General features: G+C 42.4%; 1 protein-coding gene across 2 annotated transcripts; it reads left to right on the forward strand.

Moving 5' to 3' along the window:
- Positions 1–385: 385 nt before the first annotated feature.
- On the forward strand, positions 386–27,716 carry vps37d (VPS37D subunit of ESCRT-I). Of its 2 annotated transcripts, none has more exons than XM_017460621.3 (4): positions 386–658; positions 13,020–13,191; positions 21,808–21,890; positions 26,795–27,716. In XM_017460621.3, the coding sequence occupies exons 1-4, from the start codon at positions 536–538 to the stop codon at positions 27,302–27,304; spliced, it is 888 nt and encodes a 295-aa protein (XP_017316110.1). In that variant the 5' UTR covers positions 386–535; the 3' UTR covers positions 27,305–27,716. The 2 variants fall into 2 exon arrangements, with proteins under 2 accessions (XP_017316110.1, XP_017316111.1); XM_017460622.3 differs by lacking the exon at positions 386–658 and adding an exon at positions 8,031–8,738.

Genomic DNA, 27,716 nt, shown 5'->3' on the forward strand with positions numbered 1-27,716 from the left:
AGTATTGTGCTCTTTTCCAGTTTTACACGGACTGAAAACAACTTCTGCAAACTTCTACACACACACACCACAACATCCGTGATCAAAATAACAACATGTCCATTCACAGCCCTCTGAGAGCCCTTTCCCTTGACGGATGATGTAGAACGAGGCTGACAAACCGCGCAGAGCAACAGGTGATCTACACTCACTCAATTCTACACTCACTCAGTTCTACACCTACAAAGTACCGGCTAAACCCGGCCAATCAGCGCAGGTGCTGGACAGGGGGTGTTTCAAATAAGGTGGCAGTCATTGGACACGTACAAGTCGTTCGCCCCCTTGTGGCCAAGGAAAGTCTTGCGCCACAAGTGCAAACGTGTGATATCCTATTGCATTGTCTCAAAACAGTGGTGTGCGTTCATACCGATGAGACCTCCTCCTCCTGCTCCCTGCTCGCGCAGCTCGGCTCGGTTACACTCGGCGCCTTGCACGAGCGAAATGCAAACCCGAGTCGTTTAATTCGTTTTTTTTTTTTTTTTAAACGGGGACGACAATGTCCCAGAAGAGGGAAGTGAACTCTTGCCCGGACGGGTACAGGGTCCTCAGCACGAGTGAACTACGGGAGCTTCTTCAAGATGAAGCAAAAATGGACAAGATCGTGCGCCTCAGTGAAAAGGTGAGATATTTCTGCTTTGGAATTACGACGTGAACTGCACTGGTGCGCGCGCTCTGCCCTTTTCTCTCTCTCTCTCTCTCTCTCTCCCTTTTTCTTTCTTTCTTTCTTTTTTTTTTTTTTAACCATGCATGCTTCTTTTTGACCGTGCAGATGTTTGGCCAGATTTCCGCTGTACCGGCGTCCAGACCCGCATTCCCCCGCACTCACCGGGGTCGGATTTACGACGCAGTCGTGTCGTTTTCTCTGCGGCGTGGTTGGCATCGCTAATAAGCGCGCGCGGATTTTTTTTCCCTTTCTCCCCTCAATGCAGTTCCAAAAATGCCCCCCCCAATCCCCCCAGCTCAACAGATAGGCGCTTTAATAGTCTAGATCTCACCTCGGGGATTGATTGCGTCATGAATGAACCCCGCATTAATGAATTCATCGCAGCCTAATCACGTGTTTTAAAGTTTGAACCCGAGTTGCATTTCCACGCAGGGACTTTTCACGGATTATCAGGTTGTGATCACGTTGCACGCGCTCCATCCAGCTGTATATGAACTCTGCTGGCTGGTTTTGACATATGGGCATGACACCAAGGCATGGCACTTCTCATCACCTCCACCATCAATTTCATATTATGACTACATGACTAATCAGTGTCTAATGGCGTGGTATTAGACTTTGGAACAGAAAAGGTTTTAAAGGGATACCTTGGCAATGGATTTTGATTTTGACGATCACACAGCAGCTTGATCCATATCTAAATGGATCGATCTCGCTGAAAAGAAAACCCCTAATAGAAAGCGTCACAGTATTTCTATTATTATAATGCTTATAATGGGAAGTGTATTGGTTTTAATTTGAAACTAATGGATTGGCACCCTGTCCAGGGTGTACCCCGCCTTGTGCCCGATGCTCCCTGGGATAGACTCCAGGTTCCCCGTGACCCTCAAAAGGAGTAAGTGGTAGAAGATGGATGGAAACTGTAATGGTCCGTCTGGTAATTTGTTGCCTTCTATTGGTGGCTTGTTATGTCTAGTGGAGACCATTAATGGTTAGCTGATGAATTGTAATGGTATTTGTAGTGAAAACCATTAGAATTTCTGTGATGGCTGCTATTGTTTTTGTTCAGCATGAGAATGTCCGCCATTCTGTTAGGCCACCAGTGGTGGCAGATTTTCAGATTTCCACCTTTAAATCTAAATCACAAGTGGTGGCCCATCGCTGAGGAAATGTCAGCAATGCTGTTGGGTGAGTTTGTTTACCCAATGCCATTTTCCCCGTTGTGCCACTAGGAGCAACCGACTCTCAGCCACCTTTAAATCCACCTTGCCAATTGTTCTGAAAAGTGCTCTTTAACCACATATAGGGACGGCCAACATAGCCACCCAGAATAGACGCTGGGCCGACGTTAGTTTGCTACCTGCATAAGGAGCAAGCCTGAGGTGATCGTGGCAAGAAAACCTCCATGAGAAACCTTAACACGGAATGTTCTGGGCGACACTGGATAGTGGGATTGTAAATCATTACTCTTCTACAACATACATACTATAAAGTCAAACAGTACTAAATTTATTGAACAGATGTTCAGTTCGTGCATGTTGTGAATAAGAGTCCTGGCATGAGCACAAGACTTTAAGTCTTTATGATACAGAAACAGTTCTCATGTACAAATCTACACTATCCAAATCATATTATGTCCTGACGCGAAGGCGAGATTCGAGCGCTGCTAATTTGTATTTGCATTGGCCGTCGTCCACTTGGGTGGAACATGTCGGCAGGTGTCACCCTTGAAATAAGCCTTGCCTTTCCAGTTGCTGACCGATATGTTTCCGAGAAGCCTATGCCTTGAAGAATCATATGTAGCTGATTAAATCAGAACCGTAGCACTGCGTGGATTTAAATAATAACATAATATTAATAATAGAGCGATTCCTAACCCACCGTAACGCTATGTTCTGGCCATTCGTTCCGCAGCACCACTGATAACCCATCATTCAAAACAAAGTGCGTGCAGTCTTTTTTTTTTTTTTTTTTGGCGTCTCTGAACACTCAATCTTTTTGCAGCCAGAGCGCATATTCACAGCGTAGGGAACATTTTATCTTTTAAAAATGTTTCCTGTGTGTAAACGTGCCCCATCCCCGACCGCACTGCTGAAAGTTTATCACCGCCGACCAGCCGTGGGGCTGTGCAGGGTCACGTGACGCCTTGCTCTGGCGCTCGAGCCTCATCGTCGGCGAGTGATGCACGACGCGCGAGCCGAGTCGCGACGCCTAAATTCATTAGCGCGCAAAGGTCTCCAAGGGCAACTGCTCGGGGACTGCTGTAACGGCTCAGTGAGACGGATGAGAGTCCTCGCCTGAGTGGGTTTCGCTTTACCGTGTACATTACCTGGCATTGTTGTCTTGAAACACTATTCAAGTATGCAAAGCTCCCGTCTGTCTGCTTTTAGCAGCGGAGATGAATGAGAGCTTGTTTTCTCATTACGCCGGAGTAAATAAAGGGTACACTTTATAATCTTCACAGAGTCCTGAAGAATTTGGCAAACACCCCCCCCAGTAAAACTCTCATTTACGACTTTGACTTGTAATTCACACTTGGCGTGATTTCAGGTGCTCCTGGTGCATATCGCCAATCAAGATGGATGCTGTTCTTGTCGGAATACGGAGAGCCGTGTCGTTTTCTTTGTTCATTTTGTCTCATTTCAATCGCCGTACTGGATATCCTGTGTTTCCAAGTCAAACGCGGTGGTCGTGTGTAACATATTTATTATTTCTGACCTGCAGGGCCGTAACCAGGATCACCATTTTCGTGCAGAAACGTGTCCTGGTTAATATATCACAATCGCAGTATTGCCAGTTTCTCATTCCTCCATTCTTCCACTTCTTCTGCACTGACTCTTGTTAGACCGTTTCATTTTACTGAGGTAAATACTGTATTGTGGTTTGATATTTAGGTTCCTTGTTCATTTCTGAATGATGTTACATGATACTATGTCATCAATAGTTAATAACACACTCTTAATCGCGCTATTACGGAAGTTATGTGGGAAGTGGCGGTACAGCGGTTCAGGTTTAGGCGACTGATCATAAGGCTTACGATGACTTCCCATAAAATTCCCATTAAGTGTTTATTTATAGCCGTGTAAGGAGCTTGTAGCGTCACCTGATCAGCTAACATTACTGCAGACAGTAAGCTGATTTGGCTAGCAATATATATATATATATATATATATATATATATATATATATATATATATATATATATATATATATATATTAAAAACAAGTACAATCGGAGACGAACATGCTACAAACTGCTAATTTCCTTTGTAAACAATCACATATATGGTATATATTGTCTCATAACCTCACACATTTATATCATAGCCGCGTCAGATGCGTTCCATACTGTACCTACTGTAAGAAATGAAAGTCCTCTGATGAAAGATGAACATAATAGGCAGTTAGGTCTATGAGCGATCTTAAAGTGTGCTTAAAGTGTGAGGTCAGCTAGTCGTGCTCATGCGGACATGTTACAAATACCGTTCCTTGTTTAATGTGACGCTTCACCCTAAATCCATCGGAAGTCATATTTCACCCCCCGTAATAAGCAGAGCTCCAGACGAAAATATATTGCAGGTCATGTTCATTTCCTTGACCAGACTTTCTCGGTTTTTAATAAAGTAGGTGTTGCTGTGTCTGCGCTTTCAGCAAGGGGGTGTCGAAATGTGTTGATAAATCGTACAGCAGATGGATTTTGACTTGATAAATCCAGAAAAGTGCAGACACAGGGACACCGGGTTTATTGAAACAGACTCCGCTTGAGGAAATCACAATCTTTTTTTTTGTTTGTTTTTTTTTTCTTCTTCCTTCCTGTTCGATTTAGTTACGGAGTGAGGTCTCGTTGTGGGTTGAAGCAGTCTATCATTTTAACCGACGAGTGGAATCAGACGTGTGCAGAAGCGAGTTCTCATCACTTATAATGCTTTATACCACAGCGCTGTTGAGTTCTCCAATCTGATTGGTTAAAAAGCTGTTGATGTGATGTTCTATAGCAGCAGTTTGGTTAGTAGTGCCGGCTGTGAGGCGAATCACGGGTTTATATTAACGCGCTCGTTCTAATACATTAGACGTTTATTTATCTGTGTGGAAGGACACTCAGGGGAGGTCGAGCTGTAACATCTGTGGCACGTTTTTTTGAACTTTTCAGACACATCTTCATGTGCTAGAGGGTTCAGATTCTCCGTGACATGACAAGCTGCATTTTTTTTTTTTTTTTTCAGTCTTAAGCCGGGTGCACGCTGTGCGATTTATTTATTTATTTTTTAATAGTCTTTCGCGACTGTCGCTTGTCAGACATGATCTTCGCTGTAAGCCGTGTCACACTGTAGGATTTCAGTTGTCGTTAACGTCAGACGGTACGCCAGTCAAGACGTGAATAACGGACGCACGCAAGAAGACTCGCTACAGGACCTGCCAGAATTTAATGGGAGGAAAAATGTGATCGCGACGGCCGTTATTGGGAACGCGTCAAACTAACGATCAGAGACGATAGATTTTGGCCTAGGATTATAGGAATCTTTGTCTCGGACGACCAAACCGTGGCCAAAATCGTACAGTGTGAACCCAGCTTTATTAACTTTGAGAGAACGAGAGGCCGGTTCCTGTGGTATAAACGACTTGGGACGTTCTGTTATTGGAAGAAAAAAAATCGACTTTGGGGTGTAACAATCTTCACATCACATTCCGCATCACACTTTCCTATAACAGCACACAGAAAACCTTGTGTTTAATGTCTTATTTCACAGTAGATCTTGTGGGACAAACCCAGGTCTGTTTGACCTTGAAGTTGAGTTTGGTTAGGGCGCTTTAGCCTGTTTCAATTGAATCCTGGTGTGTTTACTCTCTGGTGCATTGTGTTTGGGCAGGTGTAAATATTATAGTAGTAGTACAGTATAAAAACAATCGGGTTTTATTTGTCTAGACTGCTGTCTGTATGAAAACCGTCTGGACTAATCCGCTGTATATTTCGTTAAACTGTTTTAAAGTCACCATTTGCACCAAGATGGCAGGCAAAGGGTTATCATGGTGCAATCACAGAAAACTAGAGATTTAGGTGAATAAAAAATATTAACGCACATATAGAAAAGGATCCTATAAATCATTCAACTGCAGTTGAATCGGTTTTTTTTTTGTTTGTTTTTACTTTGAACTAAGTAACTCGGAGTTTGTGCTCTGAAAGACATAAAGCTCAAACGATGAATGATGGCCTGAAATGGTTACGAGTAAAGTACCCAGTACAGCTGTCACTGCTGTCTTCTTTAAAACTTTTATACGCCTGCAGCTCACATTCTGTCCTAGTTCAGTTCCCAACATGAACTCCAACGCAATATGTGCCATTGTCGTTCTTGCTGTCTTTGTGACATTTTGATTGTAAAACATAAAACGCATTGCCAGGGAGCAGAACACACAGTTTTCCATTTTATCTACAAACCTCATTGCCAGGCGACAATGGTAACCAGCTGCCTCTGGTGCTCAGAGTGATGATGAAAGTGTTACACGAACGTGCGTTGGTTCGGAACAACAAAATATAGTCGGAAAGCGGGCAGCAGGCGGAGGGATTCGGTCTCCGTGAAATCGCCCTTAAAGCAAAAATGCACCCTGGACGACTTGCATATTGATTTGTTTTATATAATTAATTTTCACGGCATACAAAAGATTTTTTTTTGTCATTTAATTCTTGAGTTGATTTCTTTCAATGGTTTCTTACATTACCCACAATACCCACGTATTAGCTGCTGATAGTGGTGCCAGTGGCATTTAGCCCTCTGTTCATCTCTACGTAAAGAGACCGACGCGGCAGCGCTTTAGCGCTTTCATCTGTCCAGCTCTCGCACCTCTGCTTAAATACATCAACGGTATCACGCTTGTCGTCTCATAGATTTGGCTAACTAGCCAAGCCGAGACTCTCCTGCGCGACTGTGTCGTATAGCTGCATCGCATTCTGGAACGTTGAATTTGGGCTGCACGATTATGGCCAAAATGACAATCACGATTATTCTCATCGATATGGAGATCCATTGATTTTTAGGGACGACATATTTTTATTGCGCTTTCACATTTAAATAAACAGACCGGTGCTTTCACCTCCATGTCGTGCTACATTCCTGCTAATGTACAAATCTTTGCATCAAATTAGACCGGTCCTTAAAGTGCATCATCTCGTAGAAGCAAAATATAAATAAAATTGTACCCAAATTATAGGATAAGTCAAAATAATAACGCCATCGACCAAATGAAAATATCAAATTCATCTACATTGTTTTTTTTTTGTTTTTTTTTGGGTGTGTTCAGCGTGATGACGGTTAATGTCCCCGACATTGTCTGTAGTCCCGTTTAGCAACATGTTAACAATTTTTCAATACACATAAAAACTTTATATAAATTGGAAAAAAAAACAACCTCACGAGTGGGGTTTTAGCGGTGTATTTCATGTCGTAGAATAAACCATGAAAATATTTTCAGCTCGTGTTCACCACACACCGTATTTCAGGGTTTTAACCAAAATCCCATTCAAAAAAACCCACTGACTTTGGGACGATGGAATCGGAGTGCTAAAATGCTAAGAACCCGTTTCCCGGGTCTTAGCGTTACAAAATGACGCCATCCCTATGAGCGTCGCTCTATGGTGACTGGCTGTAAGTTTTGATCTGATCTGCAGCGGAGTTGTCTATGAGCGGAGGACGCACTTTAAACGTCAGTATCGCAGTCGATCGTGTTCGTGTAATCGTGGGCAGTCAAAATCGTAATCGAGATCGATATTCGATTAATTGTGCAGCCTTACGTTGAATCCAGTATTTGCACAAATTTCTCAACTACTTCTACATTAGATTTAGTATTAATATGGTTGCTGGACAACGGTGTGTGAGGAAATAAGTTCTTGTTCTTTTGTCCTTAGAAGCTGACGGCAAAACTTGACTGTTCTACTGTATGTTTGAGACGTCATTTTTACATTTCACATATTTCAGGGTGGAGTTTTCCTTTAATTATCTGATGCCTTCATGTAACAAACCTCTGGGAAAATAGCCTAGAATACTATGGAATCGTTTCCTGTAAGACAGCCTAGAATGGTTACCTGTAAGACAGGTTTACTGGAAAAATAGCCCGTCAGTAACGGTTTGCTTTCAAATACAGCTGATACTCAGCATTTAGCCAAAATTTAATCCAAGTAAATCCTTGAAACTGGATTTTAATCCAAGGATTGGTTTGACTACTTAAGCTATGGCAAGTTTGCATGCTTTCTGATTTGTCAGGTCAGTTTGTTCCTCAAGTCAAGCACATCAGACTAAACAATGCATTTAAATCCCCAGACACAATAAAACTGGAAAAACACCCCCGTCCATCCAACGCAAAGGACCTCGACTTTATTATCTGACTGCCACCCAAGCGCATGACTTCAAAGTGTGTTTCCAGACTGTTTGGTCTATGTAGCTTGCTCTAATACCCAAATAGCGTGGCTTTGGAGTGTTTGAAGGATGCAACTGCATTTTTCTCACAGCTGCTGAAAGGCTACAAAAAGGATTTTAGACCAAGTGAATCATTTCCAATAAACCGGATACACAGTAAAAAAAAAAAAAAAAAACTTTGACCGATCTTCCATGATAAACAGCTCTATATTCATTTTATGGACTATATATCATCTTAATCACACGGCCTCCTGAGACTTTGTATCCGTGAAGTGAGCAGACAGGAATCAAGGCATGCGCTAGAGGAAATGGATAATCCATGTTGATTCCTGTTTAGGGTAAGACTGGGAGCTGTTCAGACTGCACTCTGTGCTGTGCTGAGATTGTCAGAATCACAGCAAGAGAGGAAACAGTGGAAGAATAAACACAGTGTTAAGTCTAAGCCAGTGATGTCTTCTGAAGACGGGCCAAATGCTCGGGATTCCAAAGGCTCTGAAATTCAGCAGTCGTGGTTGACGCTGCGATCTCGTTATCCGAGATCGGATTCAAACGGGCCGAGAGACGGCAAAAAAAAATGTAAAAAATAATCGAAATAAAACGGATGAAGCTCAGACGATTATGGACTCCGGGTGAGTTATGACACATCTGCAAAGTCAGTAGGCCGGCGTATTAAACGGTCAGGAAGTACGTGCAAGTAATAGAAAGTAAGAGACTAACAGACGACTTTGTAAGTCATTTGCAGCGGTATGCATGTTTTTCCTGGTAATGGCATGGCGTCAAACCACATCCTTTACGAAACACAAGGTGTAAAAGAATCCCTTGTGGTACGAGTTCAGTCTGGTAGGTGAGAATTAATTGTGCTTAAAGGAAATAAAAAATGATTTAATCGTTTGAATGTATACCTTAGGCAAATATAAAGAGTTGAAATCAGTGAATGCCTTTGAACAGTATTTGACGTAGAATGTACTAGAACGTTCCTCTGTAAACAGGACCAATTACCATGCATGTCCTAAAACGAATTCAAAGGCTTTGGACGCCCCCCTTTTTTAAAAAAAAAAAAAACAAACAAACAAACTTTTTCATCATTCTCTGCAAAACCCTGAATATTCATTAGTCCAGTATGGCACCTAATTAAAACCTGAATGCATCATCTGCTATACCATACACAATCAAGCTTAAAAAAAACATGCTCCTTCTTTCCAATCCAATGAATATTCATTAGTGTAGTGTTGGCGACGTAAGTGCTATCCTTCAAGTGTTGGATAGCTTTATTTTGGGTGGCACAATTAAGATGTAGATCCATAACCATACACATGCAAAAACCACAACAATTAAGAACGTTCAGAAATGTGCCTTATATCAACAACTTTGTGCCGATCAGATACATTGGAACCTATGATCGTGAGCCAGCCGCTTTCATTAGCTTAAGTATTTGGCACGAATCATGATTTCTCGGCAATCGTAATGGACGTGCCGTGATATCGGAAACATAGAAGCGTTCAAGGCAGATCAGATTTACAGCACGCAATAGCTCAAGTCCAGTGGAAGCCAACTTTTTTTTTTCTCTCTCTCTCTCTTCTGGAATCAGATTCATTACCCAATCCATTCGTCATTTTGTCGTCTCTATTGCCGAAAAGGTCTCGAGATGTTTAGATGATCCATCTCGGCTCATGCAGCTATTTAGTGGTGGAGAATATGGGTGTCTCTAAAATGGATGGAGAATCCTAGAGGGATTCCATGGGAGCAGGGTTGGCTTTTATTTAGACTGTGAAACCAAAGAACCGGAGAATAATAACTGCTCATGATGGGCTTGCATACAGAACTGTGGGGTGGTTTTTCTCACGCTAATGTAGAACAGGCCTTGAGATCCAAGTAAGGAATAAAGCATGCTGGAACATGCTGTTATAGGATAATAATCAACAACAGGGTGGTGCGATGCCACACAGAGTTACTGTTTCCGATAGCATCATGGTCTGAAGTGTTGTGTTTTTTTTTTTTATTATTATTATTTTATTCCTCGTATAGCACGTTCATTTGCCAGTCTTAATTTCGACATTTTAAAAATGTATTTATAGTCGTGTTTAATGTTTCAGAAACGCCGCGAAACAAGTTAATTTCCGATCACATTATAAAAGCTGTAAATAGTCATTCCCTAACCAGCCTCACTTAAATAATTTCCTTAATAAGACCAAAAAAAGAGAAAAGAATTGCAGCTTATCATGTTATCAGGAAACCGGAAAGTCTTGAAGACTTTCCTGTGGTAGAAGTGTCACGGTTTCATCTCGGACTGTTACTGGAGACTCCTTCCGAAGAGTCTAAATAAAACGTCTCCTCACAGAATGTTTTCGACGTATTAGATAAAGCACACGGTTTTCAATGCCTTTAAACCAGAAGTCCGAGCTGTCGTTCGCAGAAAATGAATCGACACCTTTTGAGCATTCAGCAGCGCTTTGGTGTAAAGCATTTGAAAACATTCTTTGTGTCGGGGATACCAGTCACAACAAAACATGCAAACACGAGGGTTGTTTTGTCTAAGGTGACTCGGTTGATTCGTGTTTTTGAATTTGTCAGTGGTAAACAAGCACAGTGATGCTTATACGTTTGCCGCTGTAATTATTTTGTCTTAGAAAAGCTTGTTCCAGACACACACACACACACACACACTCACACACACACACACACAATTTCCACTCAGTGGCTTTTCTCCTAGAGGCACCATTTGTTATGTAGAAATTTAACATTTCATTTTCAATCAGTTAAGACCCATGGATAGAGAAAAGAGCCATGTGAGTCTGTGTTTGATTCCAAGCCATGCATTTGTGTTAATTACAAAAGGATTACCTAAGTGCACTAAGTTTGTCTGGGGGGGAAAAAACAACAAAAAAACAGGTGCTGTTGTGTGGGGTGAAATGTAGAATACTAATGATGATTAGCTGCAACGATGACGGTGCCATGAGGCAGGGAATTTACAAAGGCAGTAAATGGCCCTGCTGAGAGAGATAAAAAAATAAAAATTGGGGGGGGGGGGGGGGGGGGGGGGGGACCTTACATAACCCCCAAAAGAGAGATTTTTAATCAATTAATTTATTTATTTATTATCAGCCATGCTCTTTTAGGTCATCCTAAAGCAGCTCAAGTATGGCTTGTTTGTGTGAGCGTGCAGAAAATCTTCTTGGCGGTTTCACTTTTCCCTCTTAGGAAAAATGGAGAGTGAAATGGAAATGGATCTAGTGGGGATACCAGAGCGGTGTTTGAAGTTATACCGAGGAATAGCAACAAAGGCAATATTCTCCTATTCATCGAGCAAATACAACATTAATCCTCTTATATGCTCTGCTAAGTACAGTAAGGCTCTGCGATATTGAAACACATGAAACTAGTAGTTAAGGCCACCTCCTGGATTCATCTTAATATTTCTGGCTTAAACTAGAGGAAAGAAACACAAATTCCACAAAATTCCAGGACGACCCATACCTCATACTCTGGCACGGGCAATTATGCTTAGCGTAGAGAATGTGGTTTTTCGGGATGGCTGAACTTTTTGCGAATGCTTTCCATTAGGACGTTGGTTTGGAGGTTTGGATTCGTCTCTGCCGTTCCCCAAAGGGCTGGAGTTAGTGGTCTTGGGCAATGTCATGGAGGGCAGAGTTACCAAATGACGTCCTGAACTGTTAAGCAACACATCGTGTACAGGAGTTTTATAATTAGATCTACAGCGAGTGAGTCGTGGCAGACTGAGGCGGTTGTTCATTAAATATCGTCTCCACCACAGCTTCAGGCCTTGGCTCTTCCTGTGTGAGTTAAATATTGTCTTTCATCTGGAAGTCATTCATTTGCACCCACAGCAATGAGTTGGATTATTGGCTTTCGAAAGGTTTTTTTGTTGTTGTTGTTGTTTTTGAACGAGGCATCTAAGATGCTTTGTCTATTTCTCGGTGATTCTTTACAGCCGTTCCACTTGCTTGTACAAGGAACACCGAGTTCCATTAATTTAACCTCCTAGATAAAAATAAATCAAAAGCCTGAAAAGGGAATTAAGCAAAACCCCTCTCAACTGAAGCTAGTGCCAGGTTTATAGCTCAAAGTTTACAGCTATATGGTTCCATGCCAAACCCTTTAAAGCATTCACTCTGTCCCTATGAAACACGAGCAGCGCTGTAGCCTTGACCTGGAATTCAAGCTCAATACCCAGCAAGGTGGATCACCACGCCGGTATGAAAAGGCCTGTGGCTTGTACAGGCTCACGGGTGGTCTGCGGTCACAATAAGACTTGTCTACTCATTTTCAAGCTTTCTTCACCATGAATAGTGTGAACTGTCTCCCTATGACCCATCTGTGGCTCCATACACAGATTTGATTCCTCTCACACTGCTTATGCACATAAATATAAATTTAAAAAAATCCCCAAGAGCTCTATGTGCTAGCATTTCCTCTCTGCTGTAGTCAGACCTTGAGCACTGTGTCATGTGAGGAACTGTTGCAAGGCACTGTTGTTGGTTTATTGGGGTCCTGGTGGACAATAAAAAGTCTTGGACATGGGAAAGTTGGAACGCAGTGTGTGCAGGTGTGGATCAGAGATGTAAATCAAGAACAGGAAGAATGAAATTGTTGACTGGCGGAATTTTTTCCGTGTGTAAGATGATGTGCTTTGGGATGGAGTTTCGTTAAGCGTTTGTGTGATGGGTCCTTCAATTAGATACAAAGGCTTATTTCCTGCCTTTGTGTTCACTCTTTTTCTAGTTTCTAGTGTTTGCTCGTTGTGTTTTCTTTGCAATTTTGGGTCCCACCTTAAAATTTGATTAGGCTTTGTCTCAAGACCTCAAACTTGCTCTACCTGTCCAATCCTAACAAACGGACGAAATCGCCTGCTGTTCTTGGCTTTCGTGGTTTAATTGGAAATTTGTGTTCAGTTTCAGGAGCTGCAGGTGGAGAGGGAAGCCATGCTGGTGATTAATCGAAGTCTCGCAGAAGAAAGCCTTGCACATCGGCCCCGGCTCCAGAACGGTAAAATTCAATTGGCTGCTAAGTACGAGGAACTCGCAAAGCTGGCCGCTTCCTACAGGGAAAAGCAAAGCCGACTCGGTGAGTAACCGCGCTGAATATGCCAAGGATCTCAGTTCACAAGACTTAACCGTTGTGTTGTTCTGCTACCTCTTAAAGTACACTCATGGTGAGTTCTAACAACAGATGAAAGCATGACCTGATTGTTCACTGGTCCTCAGTAGCTGTCCTTCATTTTTAGGATGGTTAGTATATTTGCGTGACGCTTTTTTTAACCATCAGTGTTGTTCATTGGAGTGAGCTGTGTTAGAAACACTAAAGCCCACGCGCTTTATCCATACGCACACACATTCAGGACATGTTCCAGAGGGGGAAAAAACAAAGTGAATTAATAATGAGCCAGTGAGCAGCGCTGTACACAGTGCTGTCTTCACCAAGACAGAAAATCCTTGATGGAAGATGTGATCAGCACACCGTTTCAAATGAAAGCTGTCATTAGTGCACCGTTATTTTTATCATTCGGCCATAAAAAGCCCGTGTTAAGAACGGCATTTGGACACTCTCAGCACCTGCTAGTGATATTTCGTCATTGCGAGGTGAACTTGTTCCATAATAACATGACCCGATGGTCTGGTGCCACCTTATTCATGAGGTGAACAGACGACTGTTGGCATTCCGGCCTCTTCCTGAACTGATCATCCACACATCCCTTAGCACTAGAACAGCCCACCCTATCGACCCCTCCATCCAGGGTGTGGCAGAGTAATTCGGTCCCAAAGGGTGATCCGAGGTCATCAGGTCTCCACCTGGCTTTCCCACCTCCTTTCAACAGGGGCCAGGAATAACTGCTGTTAACTAAAGCAGGCCTACTTAAAGTGCTCAAGTTTCATTGCCCTAACTGAACCACACAATATTAAGCGAGCAGTTTGCATTTGTTGTTCTTTCCTCAATCATTCTAACCAGAATAAGAGAAATATTATTATATTCCTCTTCACTGTTCCTCTCTTGGCTAAAACTTTAAGTTTGTCTAGTTCTCACGCCCCATTATTTTTCTGTGGTCTGTAATGACCCCTTGGGTATTATCAGCTAATAAAAGTTGAAGCTTGTGGAGATTTTCTGAAAACTAGAGAACATCTGATGGTAAACTGTGGACGAGGTGACCTCGATTGCAAAGTACAAGAGCCAGTTTAAACGAAAAAGAACCAACAAGAACAGTGAGCGAGTCTAAACCGCAATGGTCTGGACACTGGGTTTGAACAGGATGACTGCCCATGCTTGCCTGCACTGGTGTTTGCTGGAAAACAAAAGGCTGTAATTAGAACGGCCCTGCAGGGACCTTAGAGGAAGATCTCCCACTCCCTCTCTTTCTGTCTGTCTCTCCCTTCCTATCTTATGTCGGCTTGGTCTGTTTACACTCCCAGCCTATGAAAGATTCAAAGCTGTTGGACGCACTCATATTCCTCCTGGCTGCATTAATACTCATTAAGGAATGAGAAGCCCTGGGGAGCTACCTCGGCAACAGCCCACCACGATCCTTAAACACCTCTCACCCTCCTTCCTTAAACACCCCTTTCCATCTCCATTTGTAGAGGGAGTCTACATTCCAACTCTCAGCCCAACAAAGCCAATATGAATTATTTGTTGACATTTTCCCAGGACCCTCCCTGCCGTTCTACAGACGCAAATGGCCAGCCAGATCCATTTGAAAGGGCCTTTGTTTGGACCACTACCTCCAGTGCAGTTCAAAGAACAAAGCCCAAGATTTGCAAGATTCTCAAAGGTCTTGAATGTGCAGGTTTAGTGTTCACTAGTCCATATCGCCAATGCCATCTTCATAGCACAAGAAGTGCTGTTCTATCAACACAGTCTTTCTCTGTTCCTCTCTTTCCCCCTCGGAGCAGCTGGCCAGTGATGGAAGAAGGGTGGAATGTTCACCTTCCTGTCACCATGTTGCACACGCGAAGCCGCTTCTCCAGCTGCAGCCTGGGGCAGGATGGGTGGGAGAGAGATCCTTCCTCCAACTCTGAACATCTGATTCTCATTCCACCACGGCTACAGGAAAAGTGTGACCGAACGAGAGATACACGTTGAAAAGGACTACATTCCCCTGCACGACTAAGGGAAAAGCCTTGTCTTATGTCTCCGAGCTTTGCATAACCAGGCTCAGACATCAGAGGTGTCAAGAGGGAATAACGCCTATGAAGAGTAGTTCAGTTTCAGGCTTAGAATCTTTAACGGTCTGTTCGAAATGTTTTGCAGGGTTGTTTTTTTCTCTCTCTCGGTGTAGTACCGTCACTCTGCTGCTGATGCCTTTACTGGCATACAGATAAGCTTCCTCAAAAATCTCCAACAACATTGTTCTGCTGCTATGCCACATGTTTCCAATAGCACATTCTTGGCCTACATTTTTCTCTGGAGAGTGACATCTTTGGTATGCGTTAGACTATTTGTTCTGCTTGTAAAGCAGCGGTAGTTGTCATAGTTTTGTAATGTGACATAGCAGCTTGGCCTGCCGCTGTCGGACACGGGGAAGCTTGTTTTTGACCATTTTAGCAAGACCGCTTGTAGAAAGACTGGTCTACATACCCATCTGGAGCATGTAAAATAAAGAAATGAGGTGGGAACAGGTGGAGGGATTTGGGGGGGCTTAGGACAAGGCGGAGACGTAAATCATCATCTAGTGTCAAAAAGGGATCAGTTCTATTTGAAAGCTCTAGTAAATCAAATGTAGCAATCTATAGCCTAGATGAAGGCTTCACTAACTGTTTAGTATCTGTGAGATTATAAGATTTCTTTAGAATAAAGAAAAAACCCTTAGAATAACCTTACTGGCAGATGTGATGCTATTTACAACAAAAGCAGGATGATGGTGGCGTCAGTAACTGTGTACAGATGTTCTCGATTGACCAGGACATGAAAATATCGAAGCCATGCACATAAGTTCATTATTGTCCAGTTGAACTTCCTACATGTTTGGCCATTCTACTTCTTTCACATTCAAATAAGGCTTCATGAATCCCAATCAGGGTTGCCAGGTCTCAGCAAACATTTTAAACCCAATTAAATCGCAAAAACTGCACCAAAATCGCTGAAACAAGCCACAAATGTTCAGGCATTGGAACAGGAAGATGTATTTTCTTCTCAGGCGTTGCATTGGAAACAAGGCGCCGTGGTGTGCGTCCCCTGGTACGGACATTATCCACTCCATAATCCCCCTTTCCGTCTCCCAATCCTTGCAATATATCTTACAAAAGAAATGGTTATGTACATGGTGTATACAGTGTCGGCACTTACACTTTCCCTTTGTTTGCCTATGTTTGTGGAAATTGATTAGAGATAACTCTGATTATTTGCTATAAAACAAGATCTTGGCGGCCACAGACTACTTTTAAACTAGCCCCCAAAAAATTCCACCTGAAGACTTGCTTCGTATTACCCATAGCCTTGTTTCAAAATTAACCCAATTTGGTGTGAATCCTGAAACCACTGTGCCGTAATATACACTAACTTATATCATCTGATAGCTAGTGATCTGTGCTGAGATTCATTACAGCAAGAAGAATGGAAACTCAAAGAGAGGTTATAACACCGCTCAAGGTAGAAAACGAAATCTGTCAGATTATATTGTTCCTCTGGGTTCAAACGAACATTACCATAGCTATTATATTACCATTAATGTCTACTGTGTAGCTGGCTTACCATACATTATAATAGTGCAGGAAAAGCCAGTAGAGTGAAAACCTCTCTTAAAATGTCACACAAGTGTAGTGCAAAGCTAATGCACATCCTTGCTCATGTTACAGTAATTAAGGAATAAAACACAATGGTGTGTATTGTTATAGGTCAATGAGTAATAATCAGTATACCATAGCAGTATGTCAACTGCATGTCACTGCACATCACCTAGTTTGTTTGTTTTTTTAAATGTTTTTTAATCCATAATCATTATCGTTAAGTGTAATGGTGTTAATATTCAGTTAATATTTGCACAACATTAAATATAAAATTCAACTTAATTTTATTAGCCTATATTATCGGTTACAGGACTGTAGCGGACAATATTGCTTTATACTGTTAGTAGCGGGCGGTATTGGTGAGAGAATTTTCATATGGGTTGGGCCCTACTAGAAACCAAAGAGTGTTGGGTGTTTTTTTTTTTTGTGAGAGAGTGTTATAGTTCTCACTGGTGGGAGAGTTTATGTTTAACAGGATTTGAGTCCCCTGCTTTTTGCCTCTAAGTATTTTAAATAGGACGGGGTGGATATCAAAGTTGGATTAGGGCTATTGAGCTACCCCACACCTTGGCTTAGTCTCTCAGTAGGAGAATGAGGCCTCTCGCAGACGTTTGAAATTCATCCCTTGAAAATCTACCCAACTGCACAAGTCCCTGGAATAATATACTTTCCATTATTTCATCATTGCTAGCCTTGGGTGAGGGTTCACACGAGTTCAAACACACTGAGCGTAAAAAAATTTAATTTGAGACATTATTAAAAAAAGAACAAAGTGAAGTTTAAATCAATATGCCGTTATGGCACGTTCAGTAAGCATGCTATTGTTGCTTATGGTAGGTTTTGATGAAAACAAGACACGGGCTGATAATATGCAAAGTAAAAAATAACATTATCACGTGTGTAAAACAGTTACAGTACTTATTTAACAACATTATGTAAGCTACTTAGCTAATGAGCTTAGCTGTTACTCTTCTAGCAGTAGCTATTTGACTTTAGTAGCTAGGCTAAGTAATTGCTAGTAATACTAGGCACAATCACGCTAGCTACGATTAAGATGTTATATTGTGTAAACCGAGTTAGGTAAAATTAAGTTATTATTTTGTGTGAACTAGTTCCAAAGGTCAATACCAAGCTAGCTAACATTTAGCTAACTCCTCTGTAGCTAAAAGCACTAGTCAGGTTTGCAATTGTGTTATGTAAAACATTAACCAAGTGTAAGCCTTCAGGCTCTCAGTGTTGGTGAGACTTGCATGGTAGGGATCGGCTAGGACACAATTGTACGGAATAGTAAACATTTCTGTTTTTGTCCATGGGCAAAAAGCCCGATAACATGTGAACATGCCACTTATCTAATAAATTATTAATAATGATAATAAATTTGCGAAAGTGATAAACGTTTGTAAAAGTGTCTCTTAACACGTGCACTGTCCTAAGCAGTAGACGTGTCTCCTTAAGTAGCCCTTGAGGCTTTTTTTTTCCCCCCTCATTCTGTCTCTATCTTTGAGCTCGCATGTATTCATGTGTTTGCATGAGAGGAAACGTTTCCGAAATTGACCCCAAACAGCCGCTGTATAAGAGCCCTCGTGTGCGTCGCCTTTACTCAATCTGCTCCTGTAACGCTCTCACGAGGCTGAGCTGGAGAAATTGCCCGGCTACAGATGTCGGCTCAATGCCTTCGTCAGGAAGTGAGTGAAAACAAGAGCGTGAGCAAGGAGTCTGTGCCAGTCGAGCTCATTTTAGCATCCAAACTGGTGCCTGAAGTCACCCCCCCCCCCCCCCCCCCCCCCCCCCCCTCTTTTTTTTTGTTGAGCAAAACAGTTGGCGGTATTTATCTTCAAAAACCACAAGAGAACACCCACTGCTCTGGTGTTTTGACAGGAAGTGTGTATGTTTCGGTGGGGTTGAGTGTGTCTATGCACATGTGAGCAAAAAAAAAAAAAAAGAGCGAGAGAGACCCATTTTCCTGTTTATAGAAGCTTAGCAAAAAAATCTATTTAAATCTATAAAAACTATTGCTTTGTGGAACATCTAACGCGAGACTGTCCGTTATTAATGCCAAAGGTACTGTTCTGATTTTTCAGCTTTCCGTCCTAGCCAAGCAGGAGCTACAGCTGATTTCACTTGTTTAAATCTCGGCCATCAGGTGCGGCCGCGTTTAGTTGAAACGAAAGCCTGCAGTCAGATAAAATCAGACTCCACTGCCGTGAAGTATTCAGATTGATCATTCTTTTGAGCCATGCTTGTAATTTTTAAGTCTACTGGAGCTACTGCTAGTTTCAAACAAGACCCAACCATTGGGAGCATATAAAAGCAAATACTGAAAACGATGTGGTTAGTATGGAGAAATAAAGCAAGTCCCAAAATATGAAATCTCAGAGAAAAGATGCTTTCAGAGAGAAGATAACTATTGGAGAAGAATCAGAAGGGGGAAAAAATCCTTCACGGTGGTTTTCACCAGTGGTTTTTCCTTCTTCTCAGCCTCCTATTGAAGGTTTTGTTTGCGCACCATAAGAACCATTTATTTGCTGCGAATAGAGCTCGGAACCTATAATTTAGTCCTCCAGAAGCCTCTTATGCCTCCAGACCCCTTTATAATCTCATTAGTCCCAATCGTTCCATAGCATTTCGGCAATCTTTTTACAGCTATAGGTTCTTGGTCATATCCTGATTGTAAAAAAAATAAAAAATAAAAATTGTCAGTTTTGTGTCAATCATCTATGCATTTTAATTAAATTGGGACCGTATTCATTTTCAAGTCTCGGTTGCTTTGTTTTTGTGGGGTTTATTTATTTTGGAGGATATCAGGGGGACAGTGTTGACACCATTGTGACAGCCTTGCACTATAGTTCTCGCTTTCCTGGTTCCCACAAGCCTCTAGGTTTTATTGGCTGTAAAGTACCCACCCCCAACACACCCTCCGTCCATGTGGAGTGCCGGAGTCCCGAGGGGCCAACTAGGCGAGTTCTCCCTAGAATGTAGGTCACCTACAGCTGCTCCCTAAGTGAATGTTTCGCTTTGCCTGTCACCTTCGATTACTACTCCTACATCTGGCTAGCGGGGTCATGCAAGTGCCAAGCCATTCATACTCCCTTTACGGCTTCACAAGGTGGAAAAGTGATCCAAGCCTGTTTTAGACTGTACGAACTCCAGTTCCCAGACTTCAACGCCACAGACAACCACTACGTCAAACTTCATTTCCCAGCATCCTAATTAAATACAAACTCCACCACACGGCCAGTCACGTGATTAATACCCCAGACCGCAGTCACCCGAATAAGAAACTCAACCCCCCTGTTTGCAATCACTCGCTTCCTTTAAACAAACTGGACTTTCATTCGTTCTGTACCAAGTTCGCTCTCCTAGCGCAGCTCTTGTGATGATTCCATGACCATGTATTGTTCATGCACTTTGAGTCAGGTTTTTGCCCCGATCAGTCCCTTGCCCTCGGATCGTGTTTTACTGAACTCTCGGTTTGCGTCCGACACGTGCCTCGTTCCTGACAGCTACGGTGTGCGATTTTTCTCTGTGGCAGTGAAATCAGGGTGAAAAAAATCATACTGTGTAAAACCGGCTTAAGAAGAACAGAGCACACACAGGCAGGAGAAAGATGGCGATGTTATCAGTAGAGGCGACTCTGGCAAGGCAAATTAGTTTTGTTGAATTCTGCCGCGTGCGAATCAGACCTTTAAATGTCGCAAGATGTTTAAAGATCTCCCAGCCTGCCGTGCTTGTGTGCATCACATCAACAATTTCCATCTTCACGGCGTGTTCCCAAGCCGAATATGACACGTCAGTCCATTTGAAAGGTATTGTTTTCTCAGGGTTGCGTGGTTGATGAAAAGCTTGCATGCTTTCTATTGTGAGGGGGAAAATTCCTGTATTCAGGTGGCTATGAATCAACACAAGTTCTAACAGGTCTAAAAAAAAAAAAAAAAAAAAATTTTTTTTTTTTTTTTAAATTTTTTTAAAGAATGTTTCTAATGCGATCATATAATTTACATACAGTACAATGTAGTAAATGCTACTTTGGCGACCTAAAACGAGGCTTTAAATATAAATATCTCATTTATATCCCAGTATCATGTCCTTTTTCTTTTGGCTTCTGACGGTATAGAAATGAAATAAACACAACCCCCAGAAATAACGTTTTTTGAGATTCCCCCAGAGCGACGTCGTTTTGTTAATTGCTATAAGTACATGTCTACAAAGCAGACACACACACACACACACACACACACACACAAAGGAAAGTTTCCCAACAAAAGAGGCAACATCTGCTTGTAAAATCACAGACGCATATCCACACAAGAGTAAAATGATCAGCCCACCCTTGAGTTGTTGGATATTTTGAGCTGGAATTTTCCCAGTGGCGGAGGGGTGGAACTGCTGATCTGGACAGAAATAAAATCACAGTAGCACCTGAAAGGGTGAAATTACCCGTAAAATTACTGCTGACCAAACTCCATTTCTAACAAGTTGGCTTGAATTAAGGAACATAATGGAGGCCAGTTGGTGTCATGGTGCTGACCTGCGCTTGCCCTCCTTAGCTACTAGCGCATACTGTCTTTGCTCATCCTCCCCGTCCCACCCCCCCGAAAGGACTCGGACATGTTAAACTGGCTGGTCGCTATAGCAACCCCACAAGAGCACTCTCTATGGGACAAGACCCCCCCCCCCTGTACTTATTAGCAGAGATGAGCTAACAGAAAGTGATTGCTTCCTCTGTCCCCTACAAAGACACTCTCACACAGCAAACAGCACAAGCCCACAGCAACCCACTACTGTGTTTGTGCAAAGCTAACCATCAGGACTAGTTTTAAAGAAATGTTTGGTGTTCACGCTCCCGCCTTGTATTTCTTTCATAGCAACAAACACGATGTGGAAAATCCGTCATAGCCGACCCTCTCGGTGTCAATTTAACTCGCGGTGGTAACGGTAGCTGAAATGTTTTGTGCTCTTTCAGAGACCCACATCCAGAAGCGCGGTCCACAGACGGCTCAGAATCTCCTACAAGATGAGGTGGCACGTGCCGAGGATCAATCTGAGGTAAACTAGACTACTTATTGACGCACTTTGCAAGCTTCTTCATGTAATGACGGTCAGTGCTACCCGTGTTCTCGCAGCACAACTCGCTGCATTGCTTGCAGTACCGCTTATGCAATGCTAAACACACCAGAGAGGAAATGGAGGGGGGGAGAAACGGAGAGAAAAAAAAAACAAAAAAACAACTTGGTTAGAAATTGTTTACTGCTTTCAGGGTGACCCAGAAAAGCATGCAGAGAAACATTATGAACCTCGTGTACAAAGCCGTTTCCATTTCCAGGTGGTAATCAGGCTGCATTCCGTGTTAAAACCATTGGATGAGATTGGCATACGAATATAACCATCCAGTTCATGCACTTTGGTGAAAAGAAGTATGTCTTTTAATACTGCTCGTCCATTGGGCCGCTTCTGTCCCCATGTTTGTAGCACGTACTGCAAATTCCGAACATCTCCATACATTTCCCTCAAATCTTGCAAAGAAATCTGACCCATTAACCAGGCCTCTCTCCAAATTTCCGAATCGGACTCGACTGCAGGATGAACGGAATCCAGTCTCATTACACACTTTTCCTACAAAGTCTTTTCACACGTATCCTGTTCGTTATCTACATACAATAAGATCAGCCATATTAATGCCTTCCAGACTGTTCATTTGTTCATCGTGAACACATTCATCTCTTTCGTTATTGAATGTGAACTTCCTGTTTAGTCCTACAGTAAGGTGTCGGTCAGCTCAATGCTCGACCGTTTCCACCATTTTGCAGCTCTTAACCTGTAATTCCGGTGTAAACTCGAGTAGAATCCATTTAGCATGCGGATGCGCGAGCGCGTTTTATAAGTCGTGCTTAGCGCTGCACCTCATCACGTACGTGACATCTGGCCCTAAATATCTCACTAAGTGGCACAATTTTAATAGGAACTCCAGTCAGATGTAGAACACTATTAATACCTGGGTGTTTTACTACTACTTTATTTAGATAAATTATTGATATAAAGCAAGAGCGCCTCTACAGCGGATACGCCGCAGATAACGTAAAAGTAATGTGGCAGTAAAAGTAAGGCAGATAATAAAAGCTAAAGTGAAAAAACATGTTTTTAGCTGGGGTTTTTTTTTTTTTTTTTTTAAATCGGCGATGGAGCCCGATGAACGTTTATTGGTAACGTTTTCCAGATCTGTAGTGCTTTTAAAACAAAAGACTGCTTCAAAACTACTTATTTAAAGTTTCATACTGTATATGGAATGTGGAGACGGCTGGCACTAGACGATCTCGAGACACGATTTGGATCATAGTTTATTATTCAGGGATGGTATGAAGGTGGCGCGCCGTTCAGAGATTTAAAAACCAGTCATTAAAATTTTAGTCAATTGAGATGGTTACAGAATCGATGAACACGGCCTTCTAGTTATTTTCACGTTGCCTCTGACGAGCCACGATTATACTGTATGTGTTTATATTTAAGAGGTTATTAATGTTGGGGGTTTTTTTTTTTGTCTTTTTGGTCAAATGAATACGTTTGACGTTCGATCAGGTCCGATTTGATTTGTCTGCCACTTTTAACAATAGACGTCGTCAACGAAGCAGCTTTAAAGAAATCCAGATATAGATTCAGATCCCTAATGAGTAAGCCAGGTTCGGCGGTTTGTGTTGCCACAAATGCGACGTGTAACAATATAATCAAACATGCTATTTTTATCCATATCTAACAGCCAGTCTTCCTTCACTGTGGTATTCGCTCAATGTACCGAGCACGCACACACACGCGCACACGCACACATTCGATAAGAAATGCTTAATTTTTTACATTCTGTTTGCTTGTCTCTCCAAAGATCCACACCATATTCAATATTTAATCTCCTCGCATTAGGAATCCTCCAGATCGAAGCACATAAAGCAATCCAGTGATAACATCGGCTATCCAATTACCATAAACCTGATGCTATTACGTTAACCATAATAGAGTCATGGACAGGATAAAAATGTACACATTTGCTGAGCAGCATGAAAATGACCCTTGTATTCCTCCTGCTGGTGTGGCACCAAACCGAATGAAAAGGACCGTATCAAGTCAACAAGACATTATAGCTTAGCTTAACCCTGCTATTATGTCGTGGGACAATTTGGCCCATTTTCACATTTGAGATGTCTGGAAAAACTGCTTAATCTCTCCTTTTCTCTTTGAATTTTTCCCTCATTTCGAGTCATGAACTTACATGCAAAAATGCTTCATCGTATGGCTCGTCTCGTGCAAGCCGTAATAAAAGTTTACAGTTTTAAGCTGCTCTTTGCTGGGTTTGTTTTTTTTTTTTTTTTTGTCTGTATATTTAAACTGTAGAAGAGATATTTTAACGCATAACGTAATGGATGTAACTTTCTTTCCCCGCCAACATAACAGGAGGGTTAAAATTGCTCGTCATGAGCCGTGAAAGCGACACAAACCGATTAACAGGAGCTCAAATCTGTTGAACGCAATATGGCTTCAGTATATGGAGATGATACTCTTACAGTCAGATCTCGCCAGCTTCTCAGCCGGTGTGCACCCGGATCGATCGACGGGCCATAAATAAACATCCTGCTTTTCAGCCCACTCTCAAGTCCTGACTGACAGCCCTGAGACTTCGAGTCATTAAGCTGCTCTGCTCTGATCGATGGCCGGGCTAAATGGATAGTCACCTTGTGCCTGGTGTTGCTGTCAGCCAGGTATGAGCGGCCAGCATTTCGTTGGAGGCAAACGTCCCCGTGGCCTATCCATTTACCTGCTGGATTAGAGCCATCGATTTCCTGCTGGAGCAGACAGACTGAGATGCAGCATGCTCGTATTATAAAAGAGACACGCTAAGCTGTGCAGTGTGTATATACAACTTGAGTGACGCAAAAGCATAAATGAAGTTATATTGACTATATAACATTTGGTTATTTTCTGAGAAGTTTCTAGAAGCTAATTAGTTCGTTAATCCTGAAGGCAGGTATTACTCCGTGCTCAGCAGGGAAAATATTCAGAGTTGTGTCATCCAGAGCTTTAACGTTCTTCTCAGCTGTTCGGTAGAGCACATTTTGAGTCGCTAGATCTGATTGAACAATTGTGTTGGACTTAACTCAGCCTGATTGCGCCATCTCTACGACTCGGTTTAGGTAATGTTATGTTAAAAACATTCACTAACTTTTGCGGTGTCTTGAAATAGTGTGCCCTTTCAGTTTGCCTTTCAGCTTACAGGAAGTTAGCAACAATAAAGGCACTCCAGACATCCGCCTCTTGGTTTTATTTGACTTTTTCTAAAAGTATTTGGTGAATGTATTTATACTTTTACCATAAAGTGACGTTTGGCCTATACTAAAAAGAAAAACTGTGGGTCTGTTAAAAAACAACAACATTGTTGTTGTTATTGACCCAAGGAAATAAAAAAAAAGATACAAAGAAAACAATTTCCCATTGCCTTTTTCTTAGTGAGGATGGTAAAGGGTTCTTAGTAAGGATTTGATACGGAAATTGCTCAGTATTCAGACCTCGTGTGTAACTACAGACTTGAGCACTATTCAGAAGTTAGATGTAATCGTTGCACAAATGGGGTGGAGTTTGAGTGAAGAGGCATGTATTAGGGATGCACAGTTGTTTAGCGGTTAGTACGTTCGCCTCACACCTCCAGGGTTGGGGGTTCGATTCCCACCGTGGCCCTGTGTGTGCGGAGTTTGCATGTTCTCCCCGTGCTGCGGGGGTTTCCTCCGGGTACTCCGGTTTCCTCCCCCAGTCCAAACACATGCATGGTAGGCTGATTGGCATGTCTAAAGTGTCCGTAGTGTATGAATGGGTGTGTGAGTGTGTGTGTGTGATTGCGCCCTGCGATGGTTTGGCACCCCATCCAGGGTGTACCCCGCCTTGTGCCCCATGCTCCCTGGGATAGGCTCCAGGTTCCCCGCGACCCTGTAGGATAAGCGCCATAGAAAATGGATGGATGGACAAATCACAATAGCAGATCCATATCCTTGTGTCTTCATTAAGTTTTGCGCACAGATATTTTCAGATCTCCGAGATATATATATATATATATATATATATATATATATATATATTTTAAATGCACAATAACAGGAGGTGCTGGATCAAGTGTTATTTTATAAGCTGCTGCATAACTAAGAATTAATGTGATGATTACAAGACTCTGATTAGATGTTTATTTCAGTGCTTGATATTTATTTGCTTGCCGTTTATTCCTGCGCTCGTGATATATCATCATATTAGTATTCTTATTTTTAAGTTGTCTCTTGTTTTTAAGTTACATCGTATTACATTTTACAGCGCTGTAAAAATAAATAAATAAAAACCCCTTCCATTTTCAGTCCATAGTTTCTATCCAGGACTTTTTTTTAGTCTTAAAGGCAGTGGTCTAGTTGTCTAGATTCTATTGGAAAACAGTGCCTCGACACGGACTATATTGTGTTTAACAGGGTGGAAATCAGCGAGAGGCAGCTGGAAGACACAGCTATCATCAATAATTTAATTACCCCGTATTGGGTTGGATAAGGGCCTACCACCTGCTCTCTAGAACAGAATCTCCTGTAGACACGTTAATATCATGTTAAATTAATCACACGCCGTGATCACGCGACTGACTTATGTGTACAGACATGTTAATGTATTGAGTCCCATTCAGGAACTCTTCCTTTGACAAACAGGAAACAAGTACATGAGTGAGAAATGTGTTTCCTGTGAATATTTGAGTTAACAGTGAATTCCCCAGGTTGGTTTTTTTTATTTTTATTATTTATTTATTTATTACACTGGAATTATTGTGCTCAAAATAACCAAAAAAAAAGAGACTTGGTCTGGAACAAGATGAGTCAAAAATGCTGCATGCTTGTGAATCCGCTCTGACTTCCTGCTCTCTGATAGCTGTTGTTTGACCTCCATAGGAGCTTCTGAAGAGATTCATGGAGGGCCAAGTCCCGCTGGAGGGCTTCCTGGACTCTTTCCAGAGCTTCAGGAAGACGTATCACGTCCGCCGGGCACAGGTTGAGAAGATCCAGGAGCTCAACCGGCCGGGGAGGAAGCAGACCAAGCGCTCGGAGGAGGATGAGGAGGAGGCGGAAGAGCAGAAGAAAAAGGATCAGGGGTCAAAGGAGCTCCGGCCCAACGGCATTACCTCCCACGGGTCGGCACGCATCTTCCAGGTGCGTTATGGCCTCACGCCGGCCATCCTGGTACCCCTGTCTACGTCCTCGGCTCCACCCACTAGCTTGTCTCCTCTGGACTCGTGCCCAGGACAGCGCCAGGCTTTAGGGCACGGTGCCCCTCATCCGTGCCCTGGGCAACCTGTGGGCCTCAGAGTGATAGGACAGTTACCAGGCTGGCCGATCAGACCGGTGCGGTTACAGCAGCTCTATAGGCCCAGTCCACATCAGCATGAACCTCCATATCGATAACGTCCAAACACTGTGCAGCATTAATGTCTGACTTGAGACCTTTGGGTTAATGTAAACATTTTCATCGGTCAACACAAAGGTCGCTTTCATCCGCCTAAAAAAAAAGGGAGATGATTGGAAAGCCATAAAATGTCTTGTCTATGTTGTGAACAAGCCAGTGGATTACACAACTCCAGGGCGTCTCTGTCATTGTTGCCTGTTTGTGTCGTTTTGTTTTCTTCCTGTCCCTTTTGTCGGGATATGGCTGCTGCTTTTGTGAAGGAATGAGAGTCGTTAAGACACTGATTTCTGACTGGAAGGACTTGTTTGATGCCAATGATGTTCTGAGAAATGCCAGGCTAATGATATTGCCTTGTTATGGTGATGATAATGATCAATAAAGTCCTATTATAATGTTTATTATAAACCAGTA

Source organism: Ictalurus punctatus, chromosome 28 (assembly GCF_001660625.3).
Source record: "Ictalurus punctatus breed USDA103 chromosome 28, Coco_2.0, whole genome shotgun sequence".
Lineage (NCBI taxonomy): Eukaryota > Metazoa > Chordata > Actinopteri > Siluriformes > Ictaluridae > Ictalurus > Ictalurus punctatus.

What these genes read in the sequence shown, in the direction of transcription:
- vps37d (XM_017460621.3), top strand. Translation starts at nt 536, where the DNA reads ATGTCCCAGAAGAGGGAAGTGAACTCTTGCCCGGACGGGTACAGGGTC. An exon ending in GGAAAAGCAAAGCCGACTCG is followed by an intron (nt 13,192 to 21,807) that starts GTGAGTAACCGC and finishes GTGCTCTTTCAG; the next exon opens with AGACCCACATCCAGAAGCGC. An exon ending in GTGCCGAGGATCAATCTGAG is followed by an intron (nt 21,891 to 26,794) that starts GTAAACTAGACT and finishes TGACCTCCATAG; the next exon opens with GAGCTTCTGAAGAGATTCAT.